The sequence below is a fragment of the Megalobrama amblycephala genome, linkage group LG10 (genome assembly GCF_018812025.1).
Source record: "Megalobrama amblycephala isolate DHTTF-2021 linkage group LG10, ASM1881202v1, whole genome shotgun sequence".
Classification (NCBI taxonomy): domain Eukaryota; kingdom Metazoa; phylum Chordata; class Actinopteri; order Cypriniformes; family Xenocyprididae; genus Megalobrama; species Megalobrama amblycephala.
The window spans coordinates 36,761,658-36,788,242 of record NC_063053.1 but is presented as its reverse complement, the minus strand read 5'-3'; the positions used below and the strand labels follow the sequence as shown (position 1 = coordinate 36,788,242).

Below are 26,585 nucleotides of genomic sequence, written 5' to 3'. Positions count from 1 at the left end.
ATAGAAGAATAAAACGTCATCAGCATGCTCTAGTGGTAAACAAGTAGAGCAAGATGAATCGTACTTTGGCAATTTGCGCTGAAAAAAAAAGGAGGAAGCGAAAGAGGAGAATATGGACGCAGTTTTAGCTCCATGTCGCATTGAACAATACGTCATTTCATGTTGCATTTTTATTGGCTGGTCAGTAGACTAAAGTGGTAGCATCAAACACACTGTGAGATGATCATGACACTGTCAGAAAATGATCTTTGGTCGCAAGACACATGACAACGGCTGTCTTTGAACCTCTCTCACTGTACGATGTTGGACCACCATTTAGGAGCCACAACCACAGAAATTGCCACGATTGGTCATCTTTCGTCTGGGACAGTCCAAACTCACACAATGTGTACTGAGCATAAGTGGTCAGTTCTTGTCCAGAATAAGCTGCAGCGTGGACCGTTTCTCTGTTCTGTCAAAGGCCTGGCCACACTCTAAAAATCTTGGGTTATTTTTTCAGTAACACTTTATTTTAGGGTGTTTTAACTGGTTGCTTATTAGCATGCATATTACTAGAATATTGGCTGTTTATTAGTTATTAAGCACATATTAATGCCTTATTCTGCATGACCATATTCTACATTCTTAATCCTACCCAATACCTGAACTTAACAACTACCTGACTAACTATTAATTTATTGAGTTTATTGAGGGAAATGTGGTAGTTAATAGTGAATACATGTTACCTATACTGAAGTGTTACCCAATTTTTTTCTACCCAAGTCCTGGCTTGAGCATTTTTGGGGGGGGAGTTTTTGTGTCACCCAGCTCCTGGGTCAGACAAAACAACCCAGCGTTTGAGTTATTTATCGCAGGCTTTTTGCGACCTCTTCAGGAGAGAGCAGTGCAGCATTTTATCTAAAAATTCGTTATTGTTCTGTATATCGCTTAATTTTATGCAAAGCAAAACTGTAAAAAATTACCGTGATTTTAACAGTAAAAGACTGTAAAAATGCTGCGGTGAAAAACTGTTAATTGGTTTACAGAAAGTTTCCGTACTATATACGGTGAATAACTGTAATAGATCTAACGGTTCATTTAATGTAATTTTACGGTAAAATACCGTACAGTTTTTGGAAGTGAAAAATAACAATTCATTGTAAAATTTACTGTGAAAAACCGTAAATTGACATTCCCACAATTCCCTGCGTGACACTTCACATTTGATATATTTTCGTTGAAATAACTCTGTTTCTTCTTAGTTTTTCTCATTTTTTTCTAATCAGTTATGTACATTAGGGTTTTATGTTACATCTAATGTTGTTAAATTAATGTTTATTGCATTTTTAAAATGTCATGCATGTTACCATGATGGTGTTTAGTGTGTGTGTGAATGACACTGTGTGCACCTTCTATATGTTAGTGTTGTCCTTCTCAACTTGTGGAAAATCTGCTTTGATTCATCATGTGACTCTCATCACCACTGTGTTTGGTGACTGTCAGTGTATTATAAAGATACAAAACAGATATTAGTACTTCATTAGGTTGGTAAATTAACATTATATCAGTTAATGAAATATGTTATTTTACCGTAAATTTAACAGATTTTTTTTTACGTTGCTACTGTATTTTTTACGGTAAAGTTTAATGGGATTTTTTTTTACAGTGAACATACAGGGGTGTGATTTGGGCCACCTAAACGGTCGCATCTGTCTTTTCACATGATGGAAGCGCCTGGCATAAAATTGTATGATTTTATTAAAAAAGATACAGAATATAAATACTTATGATGTTAAAATATGTTGTCAGAATTGTACACTGATTATTTATGGAAAGGTTATGGAGTCAGTCACAGCATTTTTCGGCTACGAGTGAAACGCAGGTGGCGGTCTGAAGTTATCAGTTCCCCCGCCGAACGAGGCACGAGATCCAGCGCTGTTACGGTGGAAACAGACAACAGAGACTGATCCATTACACTTGAATTATTTCTAAATGTTTCATTTTTACTTCTAATATTGTAACGAGCTTAAATGTAGGCAATATGTTTTAAAAAAAAACAATATAAAATATGCTATACTATAAAATATGATCAAAAATAAAGGAATTATCATGCAAACCAGTGGTTGTGTGGAGTATTTAAAAAAAGTTTAGAGGATTTAAATTAATCCGTAAACATTAATTCATGTATGAAGTAAAAGAAGAAAAAAAACCTAGTATTATACTAAAAATGAACCAACCCATTTGCTGGGTAAAATGAACCCAACATGTGTTCTGTCCTATATTTACCAGCCCTTGGGTTAGGCTGTCTATCCAGGGTGTTTCCCTGCCTACGGCCCGAGGCGCTGGGATCAGCTCCAGCATGCCCATGAAACATGAATAAATGGATGTATGGAGTCTGAGATTACGGCACGGTCTTGTGTTCATTGGAAAAAGCTGATAGTCAAAACCATATTAAATGTATATATATGGAGAGAGAGATTACAAAGATTTAGGTCTTTAACCTAGTTGCTCAGAAGGCACAAAAGGAGAATCGAAATGCAGAGCTCTGAGAAAAGAGAAAAGCTTTACTATAATCTTCTTTTAGAAGACCACATGACCAAATCAATCTGACCAATCACCTGACTATAGCTGCACTCACTGCGCAAATTGCAGACTAACGTGGCATTTTTGGTAAGGAAGTGAAGGTTATAATAAAGAAACAAAATACTTTACTTTCAATCCTACACACGTATATATAAAAATGGGGACACATCTGTTATCTTTTGATTTATGTTGTGCATTCTTCTGTTAATAATAGCAGGATTGATCTGTACAATCTATTTTTCAACCCGGTTTTCTCGAAATGCAGGGCCTTGCCTTCTCTCTTCTCACTCCTTCTGTTGATTATTCCTTCCTCTCTCTGTGCTCATCTGGAGCGATTGATACTGCTGTTGTGGGGGCGAAAAGAGAAGAGAACATAAATGAAAAAAGCCACAAGGTTTTGATATTTGCATTAAAAATGCTTATCAGACAAAATACAGAGTGAAAGAGCTTTTTTTAACAGGTTAGAATGACATACTGGGTAGAATAAATGACCCGGCAGGATGTGAATTTTGGATTATTTTCTCAATTAAAGTGCCTATATTATATGCTTCTAATTTTGTTTCGAGTCTCCTACAACAAATTTACATGCATCCAAGGTCAAAAAACACTTTAATTTTCTCATAGCCTGCTCTGCTCTGATTGGTCAGATTGCTCAGTCTCTTGTGGTTGATCAGAAACCAAACGCTCATTATCATATCTGAATCTCAGCTCTTGATTCACAGTGATACGAACAGTAACGATGGCGTCAGTTTTACTGTATCAATCTCATCAAAGTGGATTTGCTTTGGCAGCAGAAAACATAGTCTTCTTGACATCAACAACACGAACCAAACTCTTCCAGAGAGAGAGACAATTATGCACATAAAAACTCAGTGCTGTCTTGTGACTTTATCGACTGAAAAAGTACTTGACAGGTCTTGGCAGTGGCAGTGAGGTGGAAGCATTGTTAAACTTACAGCTTTGCTATTAGCAGAGAGACGCTACTGCCCAAGACTGCTGAGACTCCGCAATTCACATCTCTCTTGATCTCGCTTTCTCTTTCTTCCGTTGCTCCATTGTAATGGCTAAAGCCTCCGTTTGATGCATAAGAAAGTAGTTCTACACACAAGAGTATTTTATAGACCAAATTCAGGTAATGATCTTGAAATAAAATGCAACATCACCATCACCTCGTGTGTGTATAATTCAACAGCCTGTTGTCAATTATTCCTCACATATTCCATGTATTCTTATAAATCTTGCATGTGAACCTAGTAATGTTATTTACATATTTATTGGTCACAGGTTCCATTTTTTTTTTTTTTTTTTTGTATTACTACCCCAAATCTTTGTAAAGATGGTCAAAATGACCTGTATGCATTTCCTATTAATTCTTCACTTTTTTTGTCAGTAATACTTCACATTTCATATTTTGTGTTTTGTGACAATTTTATATTTATAAAAGGCTCAATATGTTTTGTTCTAAATTGCTTTTTTCTTTGTATCATTATCATTTTCTATCTTTATCACAAAAGTGATCCTCATGAGTGAAAGAGATGGATATTTGAGCTGTCATCTGAAGATTTTAGATATTCCACTGGAGTTGGTTTTGTGGTCTACTCATGACTTACAAGCTCAGCTGTCCATATATTGTTAAAAAAATAAAAAATAAATGGTGTTACGATTTTACAGATGAACTCGCATCTCGATTAATCTCTTGTTGTGTCCGCTACGATAAGACCTTTTTGGACGTCAACTTCTTTGATATTTACTCAACACCCTGTCCACACCTCTGGGGAGCTGAGGAGTGGAGACAATAACAGGAGATCAATCCCACAGAAGGCTGACAATTACGATCGTAGTAATCCACAAGAGGTGTCCTCCATCTGTGTTCCCCCTTCAGTGCTTGGCCATTGAACAGAGAATCATTCACTACTTACTGCTCAGAAGAACAGATGCTGAGGAGAAGAACCTGATCAAACAAAACCAAACTGTTTGTTTTTCAATCGCTCATATATTTTGACTAATCTCTCTCTGTTTGCACACCTGTGTCTCCTGCAGCTGGCACCACGTATATATTTGGGAGAGATGGTGGTCTGATCACATACACGTGGCCGCCGAATGAGCGGCCCAGCACTCGAGCGGACCGGCTGGCGATGGGATTCAGCACCCAGCTCAAAGAAGCGATCCTGGTGCGAGTGAACAGCTCCTCTGGGTTAGGTGACTATCTCAAACTACACATTGTAAGTGGACCATTTCTCTATTTAACAGAATTTTCTATAGAAAATAAAAAAGTATATTCCAATATTACCTTAAAAATTATTTATAGATCCATTTATTAATGTGATACACAAGAGAGCAACTTGTATGGAGTCAAATTAATGCCTTAAAGTTTTGCACAAAAATAAAGTTTTGCAAAAAAAAAAAAAAAAAAAAGAATTGAGCAAAAAAAAAAGTTTTGCAAACAAAAATAAAGAATTGCAAAGGAAAAATAAAGTATTGAGCAGAAAAAAATAAGTTTTGCAAGCAAATATAATAAATTGCAAAATAAAATAACAGTGCAAAAATAAAAATATAATCAATTACAAAAATCAATGACAGCTGTAATCATATTTTTCATGCTCAAACCTACTAAATCATTTGCAACGCTCATTTTATTCTGCGTTTCAGTCAATCCCCACGTCAAACCAGTGCCATAAAGACAACCGCACAGAAAAGTGCAGCGCAAAGGAAAACCGGTATCGTGAGCGCACGCTTGACTGAAACGCAGAATAAAACGAGCGTTGCAAATGATTTAGTAGGTTTGAGCATGAAAAATATGTGGCAAAGATAAAATAGGATTACTATTTTTGTAATTGATTATATTTTTGTGTTTGCACTACTTTATTTTATTTAGCAATTTATTATTTTTGTTTGCAAAACTTTTTTTTTTTTCTGCTCAATACTTTATTTTTCCTTTGCAATTCTTTATTTTTGTTTGCAAAACATTTTTTTATTGCTCAATTCTTTTTTGTGTTTTGCAAAACTTTAAGGCATTAATTTGACTCCATAAACTTGTGCCATTTACTGGTCTACAGATTTGAATGAAAGTTTAAAGACCTGAGAGGTCTTTTCACTCATGTGATATTCTACCATTGTCACCACAGGAACAGTTTCTCCGTCTGAATCACTCCGCTGTCAGCATTCTCACAGCGAATGTCATGGCGGATGAGAAAACCCCGCATATTTTTATAGATACTACTGTTATTTTGTAATGGAATGTAGTTTTAAGGGGTTTTTTTTGGCGAGGATATAGTTGTTTAGACCTCAGATATGTGATTTATATATAAACATAGCGTCTATTTTAAAAACGTGTTTAGACGCTTTCGGAGATGTGAGCTCCAGGCTGTCAGTGGCCGTTCAGAGCTCGTGTACCCGCCGAGAACAGCTTCATCTCGGACAGTCCTTCGGGAATCTGCCGCTGGCTCTTATGTAGATAGTGTTTAAACACGAGGTATAATTCGTTTTGGGTATATCAAACGGGCAATCTTTGGTCTTATTAATCTATTACTTGTTCCAGAGCTTACAGATTTGCTTTAATGGCTATATTAAGTTTCATAACTTTATATTTACATTGAAATTAAATCCTGCGCTTAAAGCGCTGCTTTTGTACATTTGACTGAACTGTTTGCTTGTGTTTATTTCCTATTTTACTTCTTATATTGTTATAATGGCTATTGTTGTTCATTTAAATATTATTGTTTAAGAAATAATATTTTATATAAATAACATGCCATATTTTTTGGTACTGAGAAAGAGTCCATTAGTGATTTCGACTTCAGAGAAAGTTACATTAATACACTATATCAAAGTCTATTCAGTCTATTTCAAATATATTGAAATGGACTGAAACAAGGAAACAAGGACATTGTTTTTACTTTAAACATCTTACGAGATGCAACTGACTAATGCATTGACTAGCGCTGTCATGGAAATGTCTTAAATGTTAAAAAGACGTCCTTTTTTACAATGTCCTCAGCGGACATTGAAACTGATTTTGTGATTATGAATATAAGATTGACCTGAAGAATATCAGCTAGAAGCAGGTAATACACTCACTCTCTCATACAGTGCCATCCACAAATATTGCCACCCTTGGTAAATATGAGCAAAGGAGGCTGTGAAAATAAATCTGCTTTTTTTTAATCCGTTTGATCTTTCATTCAAAAATTCACAAAATTCTAACCTTTCATTGAAGGAAAAGAATTGAAAATGGGGGAAAAATCACATTATGAAATAAATGTTTTTCTCCAAAACACGTTGGCCACAATTATAAAGTGACATTTTAGAATTAGTAACAGAAGCTTTTGCTCAACTGTTAAACTGTCAACTTGAGATTTGAATCCGTGGCGAAAGGAAGTATTTCCACACAAAAGAGGGTTTTAAAGACACTCCATTGTTCTTTTTATTTATTTACACACTCGTGCCGTTGAACTGTTGTATAAACGCAATATCACACTTGTAGCCGTGCGATATGGCTGTATATCAGCACACTGTGATTAACTATAGCCGAATCACAGCCGTGCTGATATACAGCCATATCGCACGGCTACGAGTGTGATATTGTTCATAAGTTGAATAATACATAAGGAATTACTGCTTTCATATATTGAAAAATATGTTACAATATATTTGCTTATATATATCATAATGTATCATAATTTTGTATTCAGTAGTAAACTTCATAACATATAGATGTACATATGATAAGATATGGTACTGCATGTGTATAAATATATTGAACATATATTTACTCATGCAGTATACACACACATATACAGAAATATATAATATAATATATAGTCTTAATAGTGTTCAGCCAATCGTCAACCTAACCACAAGCTCTACTCTTCAGCACAATGGTAACCCAAAAACTCACACATACCAGAAACTCTTTTAAATTCCAAAATAATAACATCAAACACTTACAGATCTCCCCCTATATTAATATTGAGCAAAACACATGAAATAACGCTTCATTTTAACATTTACACTCATTACGTGAATGTGTGTGTGTGTGTGTATATATATATATATATATATATATATATATATATATATATATACATGTATGTGCAATATATGTACACAATAAAGGATAAAACTTAATGAATATTACATGTAATGCTATTTTTGTCTTCATTTCTAAATATTTTTATGTGTATCAATATATATTGCTGTATATTGAAAAATATAAGCACTAGTTTCCCATATATGTATTATGTAATATAGCGCATTATATTTTGCTGTATATTCCCATATATTTTTCTTACATAAGGGTACACAGAAACATATTCATATCAACACTTGTTACTGCAGGAAAAAGTATTCATACACACAATGACATGCATGTGCACTTGTAATATGTCATTGCTCTTTGGTGTTACTGTTGCAGCGTCAGGCTGTCAGGTCAACTATGGCCCGTGGGTGAATATGGGTTTCGAGAGTTTCACCTCTGCTATGTATCAGGTGGCAAAAGTGGCCATAGAATTATAAACTCACCACACACGAGCGGCACATATGAAAACATGCACTAAATAACACACTTTTTGAACACAATGCCACAAACAAATACAGCAGCACAAATGCAGACTAAGGACACTGAACACATATGACTGTTCTTACACTGCAAGAAAAGTGAGACAGGTTTATTTATACAAAACAAAGACAAAAAAGGTCAGGTCACCTTTATTCATATAATGCTTTGTACTACAATACAGATTGGTTCAAAGCAGATTTACAGTGATAAACTGGAAAATACTGATCAGAGATGCAAACAGAGTTCAATTCTGCAAAAGAAGCAACATTTACAACATTTACATTTATTTGTTTAGCAGGTGCTGTTGTTTAGAGCAACAAGCGATTCATCTTAAGGAGGCAATAACAAAAGAAATGCTAACAATGCAACATTTTCTAGAATAGTACATGCTAGAACAGTCAAATCACATTTATTTATATAGTGCTTTATACAATAATAGACTGTTTCAAAGCAGCTTCACATTAATAAACAGGAAAACAGTTGTAAAATTCATCACTTATGAAAACAAATTTAATTTAAAAAGCAGTAAAGCAGCTCTACAGAAAACAAAAGTGTCATTATTCAGCTCAGTTTAGTTTAGCAGGATACATTTAAGTGCTTTCTTGAATATTGTCAGGGATTCGGCTGTCCAGATAGGGTTGGGAAGATCATTCCACCAGCAATGAACAGTAAATGAAATCATTCTTGGTAGTGATTTTACTCTGCACTGTGATGATACCACGAGACACCGCTTGCTCCACGGTCTTCTGAAGGGGTTGTAGACTCTGGAGAGTGAGTGGAGGTAGAATAGTGCGGAGCCTGTGGCCGTCCTGTAGGCAAGCATCGATGTCTTGAACTTAATGCAAGCAGCAACCAGTAGCTAATGCAGACAGATATAGAGAGGTGTAATGTAGGCTCATTTTGGTTCTTTGAAGACCAGTCATGCTGCTTCTGGATCATTTGTAGAGGTTTGATTGCACCTCTATGTTGGAAGTTCAGCCAGAAGACATCACAATAGTTGAGTCTAGAAATGACAAGGGCCTGGACAATTTGGAGGGGCTTGATCTTCCTGCTATTGTGCAATACAGACCTGCACAACCGTGCCGTCTTTGCAATGTGGTCTTTGAAGCTCAGCAGGTCATCAAAGATTATCTGCTTGGGACTATTGTAGGTGATCCTATCTGGATAGTGAAATTGTGCTGTATCGTCACAGTATCGGGGAAGACGAGAAGCTCTGTTTTTGCTAGATTGAGTTGCAGGTGATGTTCTTTCACCCATGCTGAGATGTCTGCCAGTCTGAGATCTGTGCTGCTATTTTGGGATTGTGTGGCTGAAATGAAAAGTAAAGCTGTGTGTCATCAGCAAAGCAATGGTTCCTGTATTCCAAAAACCATTCTCCTGTGTGATGGGTCCCAACGATGTAGTGTATATATGGAAAAGAGGAGGGGTCCCAGAACTGAACCTTGAGGTACCCCTGTGACCAGCTTATATACTTTGGATACCTTCTCCCTCCAGATAACCTTGAAAAACCTACCTGTGAGGTAAGATTCAAACCAGCAAAGAGGAGTTCCAGTGATGCCCAGTGATGAGAGTGTGGACAAAATTACCTGGTTGTTATTCGATCTAGCAGAATGAGAAATGACGATGCTTCAGTGACTGATAACAAGGCAGGCTTTGTTGAGTGGACACTTTTAAATCCTGACTGGTTGTTGTCTAGCTGGTTGTTCTGTGAAAGGAATGATGAACGAGTTGTTTTCTGTACTGGAGGAGATAGACAACTTTTTACAATTTAAGTAATTAGTGAAGTTCCTAAACGTAATTTAGGGAGGAGCGAGCCCATCTAATCTTCCAATCAACAGCCAGAGTATATAAGCAGCTGCTTACCTCTCTTCAGTCTCAGCTGTTCCAGCATCCCTCCACCTCCCCAAACTCCACCTTCATCTCAGGTACCTTGCCCTATGTAATCAAATCCTATGCTTGAGTTGAAGATGCTTCATCGAGCCCCTCCTCAGTGGACAGCAAGTCAAATTAGCTAACCTAATACCCTAAAGATTATATGGGCAAACAAACTCGTTATGCTTGAATATGGTGGGGAAAGTACCTGTGAGGAGAGATGTGTTGAGATGTGTTGATTATGTGTGTGATTGCCAGTAGAAGTGTGAGGGGAATTGCTTGTAGAAGGTGTGAAGGAATGGGGGATTCATGAAGAACATTGGATAACCAGGGGCTGGAAGGAGTAGCACACTCTGGCCTAGAGGAGAGAGGACAAATATTGTCTATAGACAGGATTTTAATGTGGAGCATAAGGTGTCTATGGTTAGTGATGTGAATTTGGTGAGGGAGAGAAGAGAGGATGACAGAACAGGAAAGGTGGAAGGGGGAAAGTGACCGTAAAAGTTTCATCTGAATTTAGAATGGTTGACAGTACACAAGAAGGGAGTTGTAAAATAAATATCATAAAGAAATTATCAGAAAGTACATCACAAGATCACACTACATCACAAATGTAGAGGAGTTCTAGCTGGGTGCCTAATTTGTAAGTACCTCAGCCACTGAAGATCAAATGAGGCTAGGAGAGAGTGGAAATCTGCAGCTTCTCCAGGTAGATTTTGAAGTCTCCAAAGACTGCAAGTAGGCTGCCATTCTTAGGCCCCGGGTACACTGACTCATCTCGCGCACAGTCGCGTCCCCGCATCTTTCAAAGTATACTAAACCAAGGATGCGCGTGGATGACCGAGTTCGACACATGCACAGTACAGTTTTTTCTATACTTTTACCAGACATCGTGTCATCAACGGGACACTCGCTGGGCAGGATCGGAGAAGAAAAATAGTGCATCCACCATTGCAACATAGTTCAGAAGATACTCCAAGAGAACAGGAATCAAAAACGATGGAGAAGGCATGCTTCTGAGTTTACTCGTCTTGTTTTTGAATTGCTCTTCACACACTCTTCTTCGACGACTGCACATTGTGCTCAGTACTGTGTGTATTGACACCTAGTGGACTCTTTTGTCCTGCTTGCGCATGTGCTGTTGCATGCGCATCGTCTCAAAATTTGGGCTGCACGTGGACAGGGGAGGTACAGAGCACGAACGCGGACGACCGAAGTATACCCGGGGCTTTAGGGAAACAGGACAGCAGCACATCCAGCTCCTCTAGAAAGTTCCCCAGCAGACCTGTGGGGCGATTATGACAACATGGGGTTTCATAGGAAGTGTGACTAATTGCAGGAAACGGAAATGAATTATTGTTGCACAGAGAAGAGTGAGGTGAATATTTCCAGCTGTATCAAATGAACTGATCTGTACCCCCACCGCTCCCCAATGAGAAGCTGTCAGAGAGAGAAGCAGGGGTCGAATTCAAGTCTCTGTCAATCTCAAGATACTTTGACCTGAGTAGGCAGCAAAGGCCAGAATATGCCTGTTTTGTTTATAGCTGACTGGCAATTTCAGAGCCCCAAAAGAAAAGGGAGAAGTGCACTTGAAGAGGTGCAGACTGGAAGCAGGTTAATAAGATTGCATCGTCTTCTGTGATGGATGTTGCTGTTTTACGAGCAGTCTGACATCTTCAGCCTGTATGTCTGGACTTGCATGAGCTCACAGAAGGGATATCACTATATGTTTTAAATGCTATTTTGGAGCCCCTTCTGCAGGCTCCTCTGTTCTCTGAAGTGGACTGTGTTTTACAACTGGTGCACAGTGAGGACCTCAGTATCAGTTATTCTTGCTTTATTTCAAGAGTGTTTAGATGATGGCTGTACACTGTCAACACTCAAGGTTTATGTCGCAGCTATTGTAGCTCATCATGCTCTGATAGCTGCCTGCTCTATTTGCAAGTATTATCTCATTATCAGATTTCCAACGGATGTTAGGAGTTCATATCCTTCATTCAGGGCAGAGGATGTAACATCTGATTTTCTCCCCTATCTCGGGAACAACAAGATGTTAATTTGCTGTGTCTGGTTCAGGATCTACACATTTACACTGAGCGCCTCTAGCCACTTTCACAACACAGCTTCAGTTTTATTATATCGAAAACAGTGTCCAAAATATTCTTCTGAAATTCACCTTTTGTGTTCCAAAGAAAAAGTTGTTGAACAGCAGGAGGATGAATAATAATGACAGAATTTTAATTTCTGGGTGAACTTTTCCTTTAAAGAATTGTTATGGAATAAGAACAAGAAATGTTAAATGTGTCCTATAATGCCCCTTTCACAAGATGTAATATCAGTCTCTGGTGTCTCCAGAATGTGTCTGTGAAGTTTCAGCTCAAAATCCCCCACAGATCATTTATTGTAGCTTGTCAAATTTTCCCCTATTTGGGTGTGAGCAAAAACACGCTGTTTTTGTGTGTGTCCCTTTAAATGCAAATGAGCTGCTGCTCCCGCCCCCTTTCCAGAAGAGGGCGGAGCTTTAACAGCTCAACAACAACAAAGCTGGAGAATCTCACGCAGACAAAATGAGGATTGTCAGTAACGGTGTTCAGCCTTACATTGTTCAAACCGGAGTCGACACTAATGGAGAGACTCAGGAAGAAGTTACAACTTTTAGAATGAAACTGGACGTTTCTGATGGTTAGTGGATAAATTGATGTAGTTGCTGTGGAGTTGATTCAACTCATCGACTAGCATGTGTCGTCATGTTCATCTTTTGTGTTGAATTGACCCTCGTTTGTGAAGCAGTCCGGCGTAAAATGGCGGCATGGCAACGACAACATTGCCTCACCCCCTTTGTTGCATGTTCTCGGGGGCGGGGATTATGTAAATTTTAGGGTTAGTGATGTCACCAACCCAGGAAGAAGCTCGTTGTAGTCCCTACCAGCCGTTTGTTGTAGTCCTTAAACAGAGAATTCTTTAAAAAACAAAAAAATCTCCCTTTGCATTGAACTTTGCAGGTGTTGTTTATGATCAAAACAGCAACATTACACTAACTAAAGTTAAAAAAGTCAAATCATAATCAACCACCCCTTTAAATTAAGAATGATTCCCATCTCTATTGCTGGGGAATTAAATGGTGCTTGCCCCAGTGGAGGGACAGGTACAGTGTATGAGTGCTGTTAGAAGACCCATGTGCCTCATCCAGAGGTGAGCGAGACGTCAGGTGTGAAGTTATTCTGGAGCAGATCAGTCAGCTGTGAGGAGATCGTCCTTTAGGGCATTTGGGAGCTTGGGTCTATGTGTGTGTCTATGACATGTGCAGCAGCAGCTGTGTGTTTGAGTATGGTTAGGAAAATGGTGAAGTGTGCTGAAAGAGAATAAGTAGGGAATTCAGATGAAGAGCAAGACAAGGAAATGAGCCAGTGATAGAAATCATAATTGTGTCTGTCTCGGGTGTTATGATGTGAGAACACAGTGTAAAGTGTAGACTGACCAACAAGCTATAGACACATTCCTGAACCTTAAATTCAAAATGGCTTAGATTTTTACAGATCAAAGAAAATGACCCAATTTATTCAATTTGAAATGGCAGTCAATCTATAAAAAAAATTCCTCAATGATGAATGCTAACTTGTTCACAGATTTCAGTGCAGGAGCAGATTTGTTCAATAGGTTCATATTGAATGACGGTGAGTACCCATTCTCATCCCTCAGGAGCACTGAAGAGCGTGTTTTCAAGTCTGGATTATGACAGGGTGAATGCATTTTGCTTTCTGTCCTGTAACTGCACACATCTCTTAAAAAAAAAAAAAGTTTGCAGTAGCTATAAATCATTAAATTCCAATATGAAACTATTGCATCTTTTTATTTTAGAGTGTTATGCTCATCTGTGATTGATAATTCATCTGAAAGCTCTTTCACAGGCTCCTTGCCATCATTGTTTTTCCAGAGCATGCTGCGTGTATGTTTATTCTTGCTGTGGCTCCGCTGGGAAGTCTGTCGCACGCAATTCCCAGCTCACCAATTAAACACCTGCCCATTGACACGAACTTACACAGATCACATTACACTCCCAGATTAGACCTGCTGCTGTGCATGTCATAGACACGCACACAGACCCAAGCTCCCAAAGCAGCACTGCGACTCTGGCACGCGATTCTGCCTCGTTCGACCCTCTCATGACAATGAGTTTAGTCTGGGCTGGAGAGATACAGCAATGATGCCATCATACATACAGACGACATTATTAAGCATGTGTGTGTGTGATGTGTTTTTGAGGGGTGAGTGTGCTTTCACTGTTAGAGCATCTCGTTCCTCTCATCACTGTCACTGCTGTTTCCATAGTAACCGTGCAAGTCTGTTCTCAAAATTGCTTTTTAGATGTTGTATCAGTGGTTTACACCTGTATGGTTTACACTCTGTATCCTAAAGAATAAACTTGTATCATAACAGCTCACTAGGTATTACTGCAAAATTCCAACAGTCTCGCAGGATCAAATTAATTCTCAGGTAGCCTACACTCACATGCATGTTTAAAAAATAACACCCATAGGAACTAGAAGAAAAAAAATCCCCACAAGTTCAAAAATTGGGTTTCCATGTTTTATGGGGAATTTCCATAGACATAATGATTTTTATACTGTACAAACTGTATATTCTATCCCTCTATACTCACCCTACCCCTAAACCTACCCATCACAGAAAACTGTCTGCATTTTTACATTTTTAAAAAACATCATTTAGTATGATTTATAAGATGTTTTCTCATGGGGACCAACACATGACATTTTGTCTCCATATCGCAGGGCATACCTGAACCAAAACACACACACACACACACACACACACACACACACACACACACACACACACACACACACATTTTTGTACATCTATCTTTGTGAAGACATTGAGTGACACAGTTACCCTAACCCTACCCGTCACAACTAAGGGCCAGATTTACTAACAGCGTACACCAGCGCAAACCCTCTTCTGGCGTTAAAAAACTACTTTCAGGATTTACTAAAGACCTAAAGACACGCAGTGCAAAATTAGCGCTGAAAAGGAATGGACCGAGTTGTTTTTGCGGCTGATTTTATTGCATATGCATTTGTAGGAGTTTCCCTTTCAGACGCAAAATTTATGGGAGGAGCATATTTAAATGAATCATGCAACATGATTTATTAATGTTTGCGCTCGTCAATTTACTGGAATTTGCGCCATTAAAAAAAAGCATGTCTTAACCCAGTTTGTGACATGGCTATAATTGTTGCTGCTAGGAGGAGACACCGCAGAGAACAGAAAGCACGTGGTAGAAGGGAGGAAATATTTTCCACTCGTATTAATTTCTTTGGAATGCCAGAGGAAGATTTTATCTATATATTACATGTAACAAGTTGCGCCTGTGTCGACCCTCACCTGATGTGCATCAGCTAATTTGTGACCCAACGGTAATTTGCCCTGCTCTTGGTAGATTGAGTTGGTCATTATGTAAATGATTTGACAGCGTCTGTGTTCTTTAATTTGCACATCAGCAGTAGATCACACGCAAAACTTGCCACTGGCGCATTTGTGGAATTGTGCTTTCATGCTAAATTGCCCTGTTTAGTAAATCTGGCCATAAGTGCCTAACCTGAATCCTTACGCTGCATTCACACGGTGCGTCGGCGTTAATGCTTGATGGAGGGCGTGTCTGAAGCTTGTGTTGACGTGACCATTTTGGTGATAACAGCCAATCACATTACTTTGTTGCATGATGCAACTGGCTAGCAACTGCTCTAGAATGAGTGCATAAGGCGATCTGATTAGCTGGCGCCTGTGTTGGCGCTTGAAAAGTTGAGAAATCTTCAACTTCTGCTGCTTGCAATGCGAGTGAAGCAAAGCAATGCGACAGAACCCACAATTCAGTTTGATAACGCATGATGTCACCCATTCAAAGTAAACGGGAAGCATTAACGCCAACGCCCCATGTGAATGCCCTAAACCTACCCTTAACTTAATTATCACCTGATCCCTAAAACCAAATCTTGACCCTTAAACAGGCCGTTAAAGAGATCTCAGAAAGTGAAGACTGGCCAAAATGTCCTCACTTTACTCTCTTAGTCCTCACTCCAAAGGTTTAAAATTCAAACCGTTCATCACAAAGATATCTGTACAAGTACAAACCTGATTCCAAAAAGTTGGGACACTGTACAAATTGTGAATAAAAAAGGAATGCAATAATTTACAAATCTCATAAACTTATATTTTATTCACAATAGAATATAGATAACATATCAAATGTTGAAAGTGAGACATTTTGAAATGTCATGCCAAATATTGGCTCATTTTGGATTTCATGAGAGCTACACATTCCAAAAAAATTGGGACAGGTAGCAATAAGAGGCCGGAAAAGTTAAATGTACATATAAGGAAAAGCTGGAGGACCAATTTGCAGCTTATTAGGTCAACTGGCAACATGATTGGGTATAAAAAGAGCCTCTCAGAGTGGAAGTGTCTCTCAGAAGTCAAGATGGGCAGAGGATCACAAATTCCCCCAATGCTGCAGCGAAAAATAGTGGAGCAATATCAGAAAGGAGTTTCTCTGAGAAAAATTGCAAAGAGTTTGAAGTTATCATCATCTACAGTGCATAATATCATCCAAAGATTCAGAGAATCTGGAACAATCTCTGTGCGTAAGGGTCAAGGCCGGAAAACCATACTGGATGCCCGTGATCTTCGGGCCCTTAGACGGCACTGCATCACATACAGGAATGCTACTGTAATGGAAATCACAACATGGGCTCAGGAATACTTCCAGAAAACATTGTCGGTGAACACAATCCACCGTGCCATTCGCCGTTGATGGCTAAAACTCTATAGGTCAAAAAAGAAGCCATATCTAAACATGATCCAGAAGCGCAGGCGTTTTCTCTGGGCCAAGGCTCATTTAAAATGGACTATGGCAAAGTGGAAAACTGTTTTGTGGTCAGACGAATCAAAATTTGAATTTCTTTTTAGAAAACTGGGACGCCATATCATCCGGACTAAAGAGGACAAGGACAACCCAAGCTGTTATCAGCACTCAGTTCAGAAGCCTGCATCTCTGATGGTATGGGGTTGCATGAGTGCGTGTGGCATGGGCAGCTTACACATCTGGAAAGGCACCATCAATGCTGAAAGGTATATCCAAGTTCTAGAACAACATATGCTCCCATCCAGATGCCGTCTCTTTCAGGGAAGACCTTGCATTTTCCAACATGACAATGCCAGACCACATACTGCATCAATTACAACATCATGGCTGCGTAGAAGAAGGATCCGGGTACTGAAATGGCCAGCCTGCAGTCCAGATCTTTCACCCATAGAAAACATTTGGAGCATCATAAAGAGGAAGATGCGACAAAGAAGACCTAAGACAGTTGAGCAACTAGAAGCCTGTATTAGACAAGAATGGGACAACATTCCTATTCCTAAACTTGAGCAACTTGTCTCCTCAGTCCCCAGATGTTTGCAGACTGTTTTAAAAAGAAGAGGGGATGCCACACAGTGGTAAACATGGCCTTGTCCCAACTTTTTTGAGACGTGTTGATGCCATGAAATTTAAAATCAACTTATTTTTCCCTTAAAATTATAAATTTTCTCAGTTTAAACATTTGATATGTTATCTATGTTGTATTCTGAATAAAATATTGAAATTTGAAACTTCTACATCATTGCATTCTGTTTTTATTCACAATTTGTACAGTGTCCCAACTTTTTTGGAATCAGGTTTGTACACACACATACAAATAACTGTGTTTTTATGTTTAATTCCCAAAATATCCAAGTGGTGCTCACTACAGAGCGAAATTACGTCCAGCTTCCCCTCTCTGGAGGTAATGGGTGGAGCTTGAGGTTTAGGGATAGGTTTATGGGTAGCGTTATGGTGTGGCTAGACCTTTAAGCTCCTCCCACTATATCCAGAGAGGGGGAGCTAGACGTCAAGCTCCATCCATTAAAGGGTTAGTTCACCCAAAAATGAAAATTTTGTCATTTATTACTCACCCTCATGCCGTTCGACACCCGTAAGACCTTCGTTCATCTTCGGAACACAAATTAAGATATTTTTGATGAAATCTGATGGCTCAGTGAGGCCTGCATAGCCAGCAATGACATTTCCTCTCTCAAGATCCATTAATGTACTAAAAACATATTTAAATCAGTTCATATGAGTACAGTGTTTCAATATTAATATTATAAAGCCACGAGAATATTTTTGGTGCGCCAAAAAACAAAAAACAAAATAATGACTTATTTAGTGATGGATGATTTCTAAACACTGCTTCATGAAGCTTCGGAGCACAAATGAATCAGTGTGTTAAATCAGCGGTTCGGAGCACCAAAGTCACGTGATTTCGGCAGTTTGGTGGTTGACACGCGATCTGAATCATGATTTGACACAAACGATTCATAACGCTCTGAAGCTTCCTGAAGCAGTGTTTTGAAATCGGCCATCACTATTTCGTTATTTTGTTTTTTTATTGGTGCACCAAAAATATTCTCGTGGCTTTATAATATTAATATTGAACCACTGTACTCACATGAACTGATTTAAATATGTTTTTAGTACATTAATGGATCTTGAGAGAGGAAATGTCATTGCTGGCTATGGAGGCCTCACTGAGCCATCGGATTTCAACAAAAATATCTTAATTTGCGTTCCGAAGATTAACAAAGGTCTTACGGATGTGGAACGACATGAGGGTGAGTAATTAATGACAGAATTTTCATTTGTGGGTGAACTAACCCTTTAATTGCAGTGAGCAGTCTCTCAATTTATCTGTTTTTAGAAATGCATTTTATTCAAGTTTATCAATCATTCAAATAAACACTTTCTGTCAAAAAAAAAAAAAAATGCTTCATGTTCTCACCAAATTTCCCCTCATCTATCACTTCACTCTAATATCACAAACATCTGGGCATGATATATTAAAAACGAAAATGCATAAATTATTCCAAGTTTATTGTAACATTACCCATTTGTTGCTTTTTACGCAAAAAAGTGACTGATCTTTGAGCGAGAGAAAATTAGATATCTCCATATCATTCACAAACTCAGTTTCTGAGGTAAAGATGGAGTGAATGTAATTAAAATGCAATATGGTTCCTGGAAACATCACATTACATAAGTATTCAAATCCTTTGCTGTGACACTTGAAATGTAGCTCAGGTGCGCCCCATTTCTCTGGATCATCTTTGAAATGTTTCTGCACTTTTACTGGAGTCCATCTGCTGTAAATTCAGTTGATTGGATTTGATTTGGAAAGCCACACACCTGTCTATATAATAAACCAACCCTATACAAAAACAAACCATGAGGTCAAAGGAACGGCCCGCAGAGCTCAGAGAGCGGATTGTGTGGAGGCACAGATCTGAGAAAGACTACAAACAAATCTGTTGCATTAAAGGTTCCCAAGAGCACAGTTGCATCCATAATTCTTAATTATGGCCAAACAAGATAAGCAGCAGTAATAAGTGATAATAACTGAGCAGCAGTGTAAGCATAGCCAGTGAAGTGCCCTTCAGTGGTTGAAATGAGATGTAGATGACAATCTGAAGGTAATTATAGTAGTATTATGAAATACATTAATGGCAGGAAGGCTGTTGTTTAGATATTGTAACAGGTGTAAATATTTATTGTAAGTCTGGATGTAACTAAGCCCAATGCAGGACTTACACTTATTTTTACATCCAGCTTGTGCAAACGGCCCCAGGGCAGCGCATGACCTTAAGCTTAACAGAGGTTGAGTGATGCAACAACACGATGATCCAAATCAACAAAATAATGGCTTAAAAAGAAGAAGGTTAATGTTCTGGAATGGCCAATTAAAAGCCCTGGCCTTAACCCCATTGAGATGCTGTGGCATGACTTGAAGAGTGTTGTGCAACTGAGACAGCGCTGAAATGTGTAAACGGATTTGTAGGGAGGAATGATCCAAAATTCATCCAACATTTGGTAGAGCTTGTTGCTCTAAATTCAGTTCACATGCTTTTCCAGCATGCACTGTCAGTTGCTCTTGCTTTTGTGTCAGTCAGATTGTGTTTGTCTATAAATGTGACTTGATGAGGATCAGACCACATTTTATGAGTCATCGATGCAATTAATTGTATTTTATTAGCATGTGATTAAAATGATTTCATTTTGTATATTGATTGTTAAATTCAAACAAATATTCCAGACCTGCTCCAGTCATTAGTTATATAACAGAGGGCCTAGATTATAATGTCACTAATGCAACAACCTGTTTCTCTCTGTTTTTCTCCAGGTAAAAGGCTACGTTACAGCTATATTTAATGTGGGCACAGATGACATCAACATCGAGGAGAAATCAAAGTTTGTAAATGATGGAAAGTACCACATAGTGAAGTTTACGAGGAGTGGCGGCAATGCCACACTGCAGGTGGACGATCTGCCTGTTATTGAGCGATACCCCACAGGTGAGAACACACCTCAACAACACCTGCCTGAGCTGACAAGATTCACTGGATGATTTTTATTTTGTAAATACTTCAAGTTTGTGTTTACATTGAATTCCATCTTTTCTGAACACGAAATCAGATTTTTTTTCACCTCTTAGTTAATTGGGTGAATGCTCATTAGGTAATTTTTGCCATTTAACAAGCTAGAATGTTTTAACAACAGAAATGTTGAATTCAGCACTAATATTTTGGAATTGTCATTCAGTTAACTTATAATGCTCAAAATTAAATGGAAAGATGGACTTAATCAGTCCCATATCTATTCAGGCAACACCCAAATTATGAAATGATGTGTTTTTGTTTTTTGTTTGTTTGTTTATTTCTAAAGATGTGTGTCATCAGTATGTTTGTGTTGCATAACTGGTGTAATGAGAAAGATATTTTTAATTAAGATTCAATCATGAATTTCAAGTATCACTCACTTTTAACAAGTCAAACAGCCTTTACACAGCTGTTTAAAAATCAATACATATTCAGGGAATGTTATGTAAATATTCAGGGAATTGTATGGGTCATTATACAATACAGATGGCTTTTGTGTTAGCAAGATATGTCTAAATAAGCACTTAAAAAATGAAAAGCTGTTGCCAACTTTTACTTTGTGTTCTCTTTAATTGTCAGTCCTTCCATTAACATTATTTTAGGAAACAACTATTTATTGGAAATTAAATTCCTAAATTAAATTTAAAGCCAGTGTTAAATTCTCATGAGTTATAGTCTTGAACACATGGTTAGTAATAAATTAATCATCACATAAATTCTGTATTCATTAGTAATATTTTAATAATAATGTAGAACCATTTTAAATTTAGCTTGAGAAATATTTTCATAATTTTATATTTAAAACATTTAAAACATAATGTATGCAACTGTAATTGTGTAAATGCATTTATGCCACCACTATTTTAATACTGGTGTACTAAAGTAACTTGTGAAGTAACTACTTCAGAGTAATTTCAGCAAACTACTTATTAATCTACTTGAGTAAACAGTATCAATACCTTTCTTGAGTACAGATTATCAGTATTCTGGTCATCACTGTTCATATTATACTGTATACCACTATAGCCCATATACTGTACACATTCATTATTGACATGTGACGTGACGTGAAGGCCAAGAATGGTAACCCATACTAATTTGTCCTCTGCATTTAACCCATCCATGTTAGGAGCACATTAGGAGCAGTTAGTAGTGAACACACACACACTGCAAACCATGAACACACATATACCCGGACACACATACATTTTCTGCCAGTATTGAGAATCAAACCCGCAACTTTCTGGTTACAAGTCTGACTCTCTAACCATTAGTCCACGACTGCCCCATAGTGACTGCACAGTTGAATTCTGTATTAATGCACCAAGATGCGATGTTACTTAGCAATCATAAACATCCTACACTTACAACCTGGTCTCATGGGAGAGACGTACCCGTGGGCACGTTTTCACGAGACACAAAATTACGTACCGATGCGTACGTTTCGCTGCAGTTTCCGACAGAAACGAACGCTAGAGGCGGTAAAACATCAATAAGCGCTTTTGCTAGTTTTCACACATGGTTTCGATGATGGCCGGGGTTGGATTATGGATTCATAAAGACTCATTTTGACGTCTCCTCACGCAATATTATGTTACGACTTCAACTCTTCTTACCAGAGTGCCCGATTTGTAAACGAACATACTTTGGACTTTGCGTCACTTGACTGGCTCTATGCGTTTCACGTTTTTTGGCTGTAACCAAGCTTGCTCGGTAGCTCAGCTGGACTTACAACGAGGAGTCGACTCCCCCCCGCCTGGGTACAAATCCCGCAAAAGGCGAGTGACGGTAAAAAAGAGAGCTCAAAGAGAGATCTAAACGAGCTGAAAAAACGGTATACGAATGCGGAAGCTGTCGGGTAGGTTTAGGCGTAGTGTTGGTGGGATGTTATTTTAAAACGCAACAGAGCCCAAATGTCAAATCAAGAACCGCGGCGATTCGTCTAAATAGCAACGTCATAAAAACTTACCGCATTCAACCTATTATGAGCTCCGGAACATGCTTTTAGCGCTGCTCAGTGGACATTTCGCATCGAAACTGCAGCGATAATGGTATTGATATTGGTACGTATTTCACGACTCGCGAAAACGTGCCCACGGGTATGTTTTCGTCATGAGACTAGGTTGTACACTTACATTATATTTACACAATATTTATAACACCACAGTACTTGATTCGTAGACCTTAGTCAGGGTAGTGTCATATTTAATTATTAAGAGCTCACCCTCCCCTGTACAGATTAGGGGTGCAACGGTACAGATTACTAACGGTTCGGTTTGTATCACAGTTTTAGGCTCAAGGTTTCGGTACGGTTCGGTATGTGCTATGTTCAGGTAAAAAATTACTACTGTCAAATAAAAATAAAGAAAATAAGAACAAATAAGCAAATGGCACAAATAAATACAGTAAAGCAAAGATAAATAAAGCTTTTCGGGTTTTTCATGTATCCAGTTTTCAGGTACAGAATTTGAATAAAGTAGCTAATAAAATGTAAAACAACATTGCATGTAATCTTCACTGTATAAATTCAATCATGATAAGACCAATCATTATTAATTATTAAGTTACTATTCAGTCATACTATGCACTCGAATGTTAAAAAGGGTGATGACGGCGTAAATGACTGGTTATATAGAGCATACGGCACTCGCGTTAAACAAAGTTTAGGGGAAGCCAGAATGCGTATCCATCGACAGAAACAAACATTAGCCTAACTCTGTCTGTCTGTTTTATTTATTTTCTGCAAACCATATTATAGATGCATATGCGTCGTCAGATATTGATGAACTGCGGTACAAGTGCGTGCCGAACTGGGTGTGGAGAACGGTACAGTTTGAGAACCGTTTCACCCCAGTACAGATAGACACAAATCTACACATAGAGCCATGGCTAGGTTGTCAATCAACTGGCCATCCCAACCAGCAGAAAAAGTGTCTGTATGAGATCAATTCAAGCTGTGTGGCTGAAATGTAGAGGTTTTGGGACAAGTTCCCATTGAAATTTCCCATTGAGTGCCCGTCAAGGGCTTATTGAGGCTGGATATTCAGGGAATGCAGGATTTAGGGATAATGGATCCTCCCACTGTGGATTCATCTCTGGCACCCCGGCCACAGGGCAGCTCTTTCTTCAATCGAAGCCTCGCTGCCAAGGAAAAGAGAGTACTTCACCACCTCTGTTTTTCAAAAGATTTATAAATCTTCAGCATTGGCCGTTCATGCTTTGAACGCAACATCCCTCCTTACGGCCTATCAAGTAAACTAACTAGAGAAGATGGGTCATCAACTAGACTCAGGATCACCCAACCCAGTGCTCAGGGAGGAGAAATGTTTAATTGCAGATTTAAACCCGTGCATGTCTCACGGAGCAGTTCAAAGTTGTGGACAAATTATGGATTTAGCAGTTGTATGAGAAAGATTGCTGTGGTTGAGTTTGTCAGGACTGTCTGACAAAGAAAAGGTTGAGTTTTTGAATGCCCCCATTGAAGGCCAAAGGCCATTTTCGGCCACCTGCAGAAAAAGGAAGGAAAGGCATTCAAGGTCTGTCTCCCCAGAAAGCTGGCCGAATTTAATTGGGGGGACATTCGGATTATTGGCCTACCCATCCCACTCCATTACAACAGTCGGGAAAGGTGGCACCACAGCCAAAGCCCTGTGTTGTAAAACCAAAACAGTCTTTCATGGTCGGAAACACAGACAACCCCTCAGGGAAACAAGAAGAGGCGGTCGACCAGAGACATCAGTTTGGCATCAGGAAGGGTTTGGAGTCAGCACTCAGAGTTTCACTGTCCCATCCCTTCAGAACGATTCCTCTCTCCCTCCTGCAGGGAAAAAGAAAAGGAATTTAAATGTGTTCAAAAGTTCAAAGTTCAGTATGGCCCATGTTCTTCAGGTGCCCCCCAAAGAGTTATCTCCCCCTTCTCCTTCTACAAGGTTTGTTCTGAGGGAGGAAAGTCAAAAGTACACAAGCATCCCCCCCAAAAAAAAGCTTTCTCTGATGCATCCAGGCCGAGGGCTGAGGGTGCAGAGTGGGATAAAAGAAGAAAAAGATCACAAAACATTAAAACAATCACAAATAAAAAAGAATCTGACTCCTGTACTACACTGCATTCCAAATTATTATGCAATTGACATATCAGTAAGATTTCAGTACAATAAACATTCAGATTTCAGTTTTTCTAAGAAAATGTTTGTTTGTTTATTTATCCATGTCTTTTTAGATAACTGGTATCAATCTCAGACAAAATAATTTTCCAGATCTATGGAAACTCTACTTAGAGGTTGTTCCACATTATTAAGCAAGTCACAGTTCTCATGCAATAGGGAGAGGAAGAAAGATCTTTCTGAAGATGAAAAGCATGAAATGGTGCAATGTTGTGCAAAAGGCATGAAAACAACTAATATTGTGTGAAACTGAATGGAGATTATCAAATTATCATGAGATTTGTGAGTGATTTAGAGCACAGCAGAACTCGGTCAGATAAAGGCTTATTGAGAAAAGTTCCTATCAAAAAAATGTGTTGTATTAAAAGGGCAGCTATAAAAAAAGCCAGTGTTGAGCAGCAAACAGGTATTTGAAGCTGCTGGTGTCTCTGGAGTCTTGAGAGCCTCACCATGCAGGCTGGCAGTTGTGTGTAAAGATGCATTTTAGACACCACTAACCAAACCTAACAAAGAGAAACATTTACAGTGGGTGTAGAAATACATTTTCAAACAGCTGTCGTGTTTTTTTTGCAGCATGGGATAGTGCGTTGTACTATGCACTATCCTCCTTTTTATACCATAGCTGAAAATGGCCAGTTATGAACTCCACATATCTTGCAAAAGTCATTTTAATTCCCTCCATCTCACTTCCCAGTATTCCAGCCCAAATCATCACCCGCCAGCTCCTTGCTGACGTCGCAGTCTTGTTGGAACGTGGTGGTCATTCACCAACCATCCAGAAATCCATCCATTTAGACCATCCATTGCATTAGTCAGTGAATAAAACTATTTAAAAATGAGTCTTCATGTATTTCTACACCCACTGTAAATGTTTCTCTTTGTGAGGTTTGGTTTGGAGTGGTTGAAATGCATCTTTACACACAACTGCCAGCCTGCATGGAGAGCTTCTTGAGACTCCAGAGGCACCAGCAGCTTCAAATACCCGTTTACTTATAACTGCCCTTCTAAGACAATTAATGTTTTTGACAGGAACTTTCCTGAATAAGCCTTTATCTGACCGTGTTCTGCTGTGCTCTAAATCACTCACAAATCTTATGATAATTCGATAATCTCCATTCAGTTTCACACAATATTAGTTGTTTTCATGCCTTTTGCACAACATTGCACCATTTCATGCTTTTTATCTTCAGAAAGATCTTTCTTCCTCCCCATATTGCATGAGAACTGTGACTTGCTTAATAATGTGGAACGACCTCTGAGTAGGGTTTCCATAGATCTGGCAAATTATTTTGTCTGAGATTGATACCAGTTATCTAAAAAGACATGGATAAATAAACGAACAAACATTTTCTTAGAAAAACTAAAATCTGAATGTTTATTGTACAGAAATCTTACTGATTTGGCTCTTGCATAATAATTTGGAACGCAGTGTAGAGCTGTATTCCCCCTTCTCCAGCAGTACTGAGTGAAGACAGGAAGAGCCCACATGTTGCTCAGGCAGTGAACTGGCACATTTGCGCAATTCATCCCTGGGTTTTAACCACTAAAGACAGTGGATACAGATTTCAATTTGCTGTAAAGCTCCCTGTTTTGAATGGAGTGGTAATATCAGTAGTCCAAGGGGAATCCGCTCAGGCTTTGGAAAAAATATCCTCCTTAATGAGAAAAGCAGTGATAAGAGTAATTCCAATGGAGAGATTAGGTTTCAAATTAAACCAGACAAAGTGTTGTCTGACTCCGTCACAGGAGATAGTCTGCCTGGGTCTCAGGTTGAATTCAGTGATGTTTCAAGCTTTCCTATCAGAGGAACACATCAAAACATTTCACAGCTGCCTCTCCCTTTTTCAACAAGAGAGATCAGTCTCTCTTAAGATGTCTCATCAGTTACTCAGTCTGATGGCTTCAAC

General features: G+C 38.6%; 1 protein-coding gene across 17 annotated transcripts in view; it reads left to right on the top strand.

Annotated features, from left to right (window-relative positions):
* Window positions 1–26,585, top strand: part of nrxn1b (neurexin 1b) — a 132,987-nt gene that overhangs the window by 94,087 nt on the left and 12,315 nt on the right. For 16 of the 17 annotated variants that reach the window (XM_048205962.1, XM_048205959.1, XM_048205958.1 and 13 more), the window contains 2 exons: window positions 4,603–4,784; window positions 20,263–20,434. In XM_048205962.1, the coding sequence (XP_048061919.1) occupies window positions 4,603–4,784; window positions 20,263–20,434 (354 nt within the window). Of the gene's footprint in view, window positions 1–4,602; window positions 4,785–20,262; window positions 20,435–23,060; window positions 24,448–26,585 lie in introns of those variants that run through there. The other variant, XM_048205971.1, reaches the window with a different exon arrangement.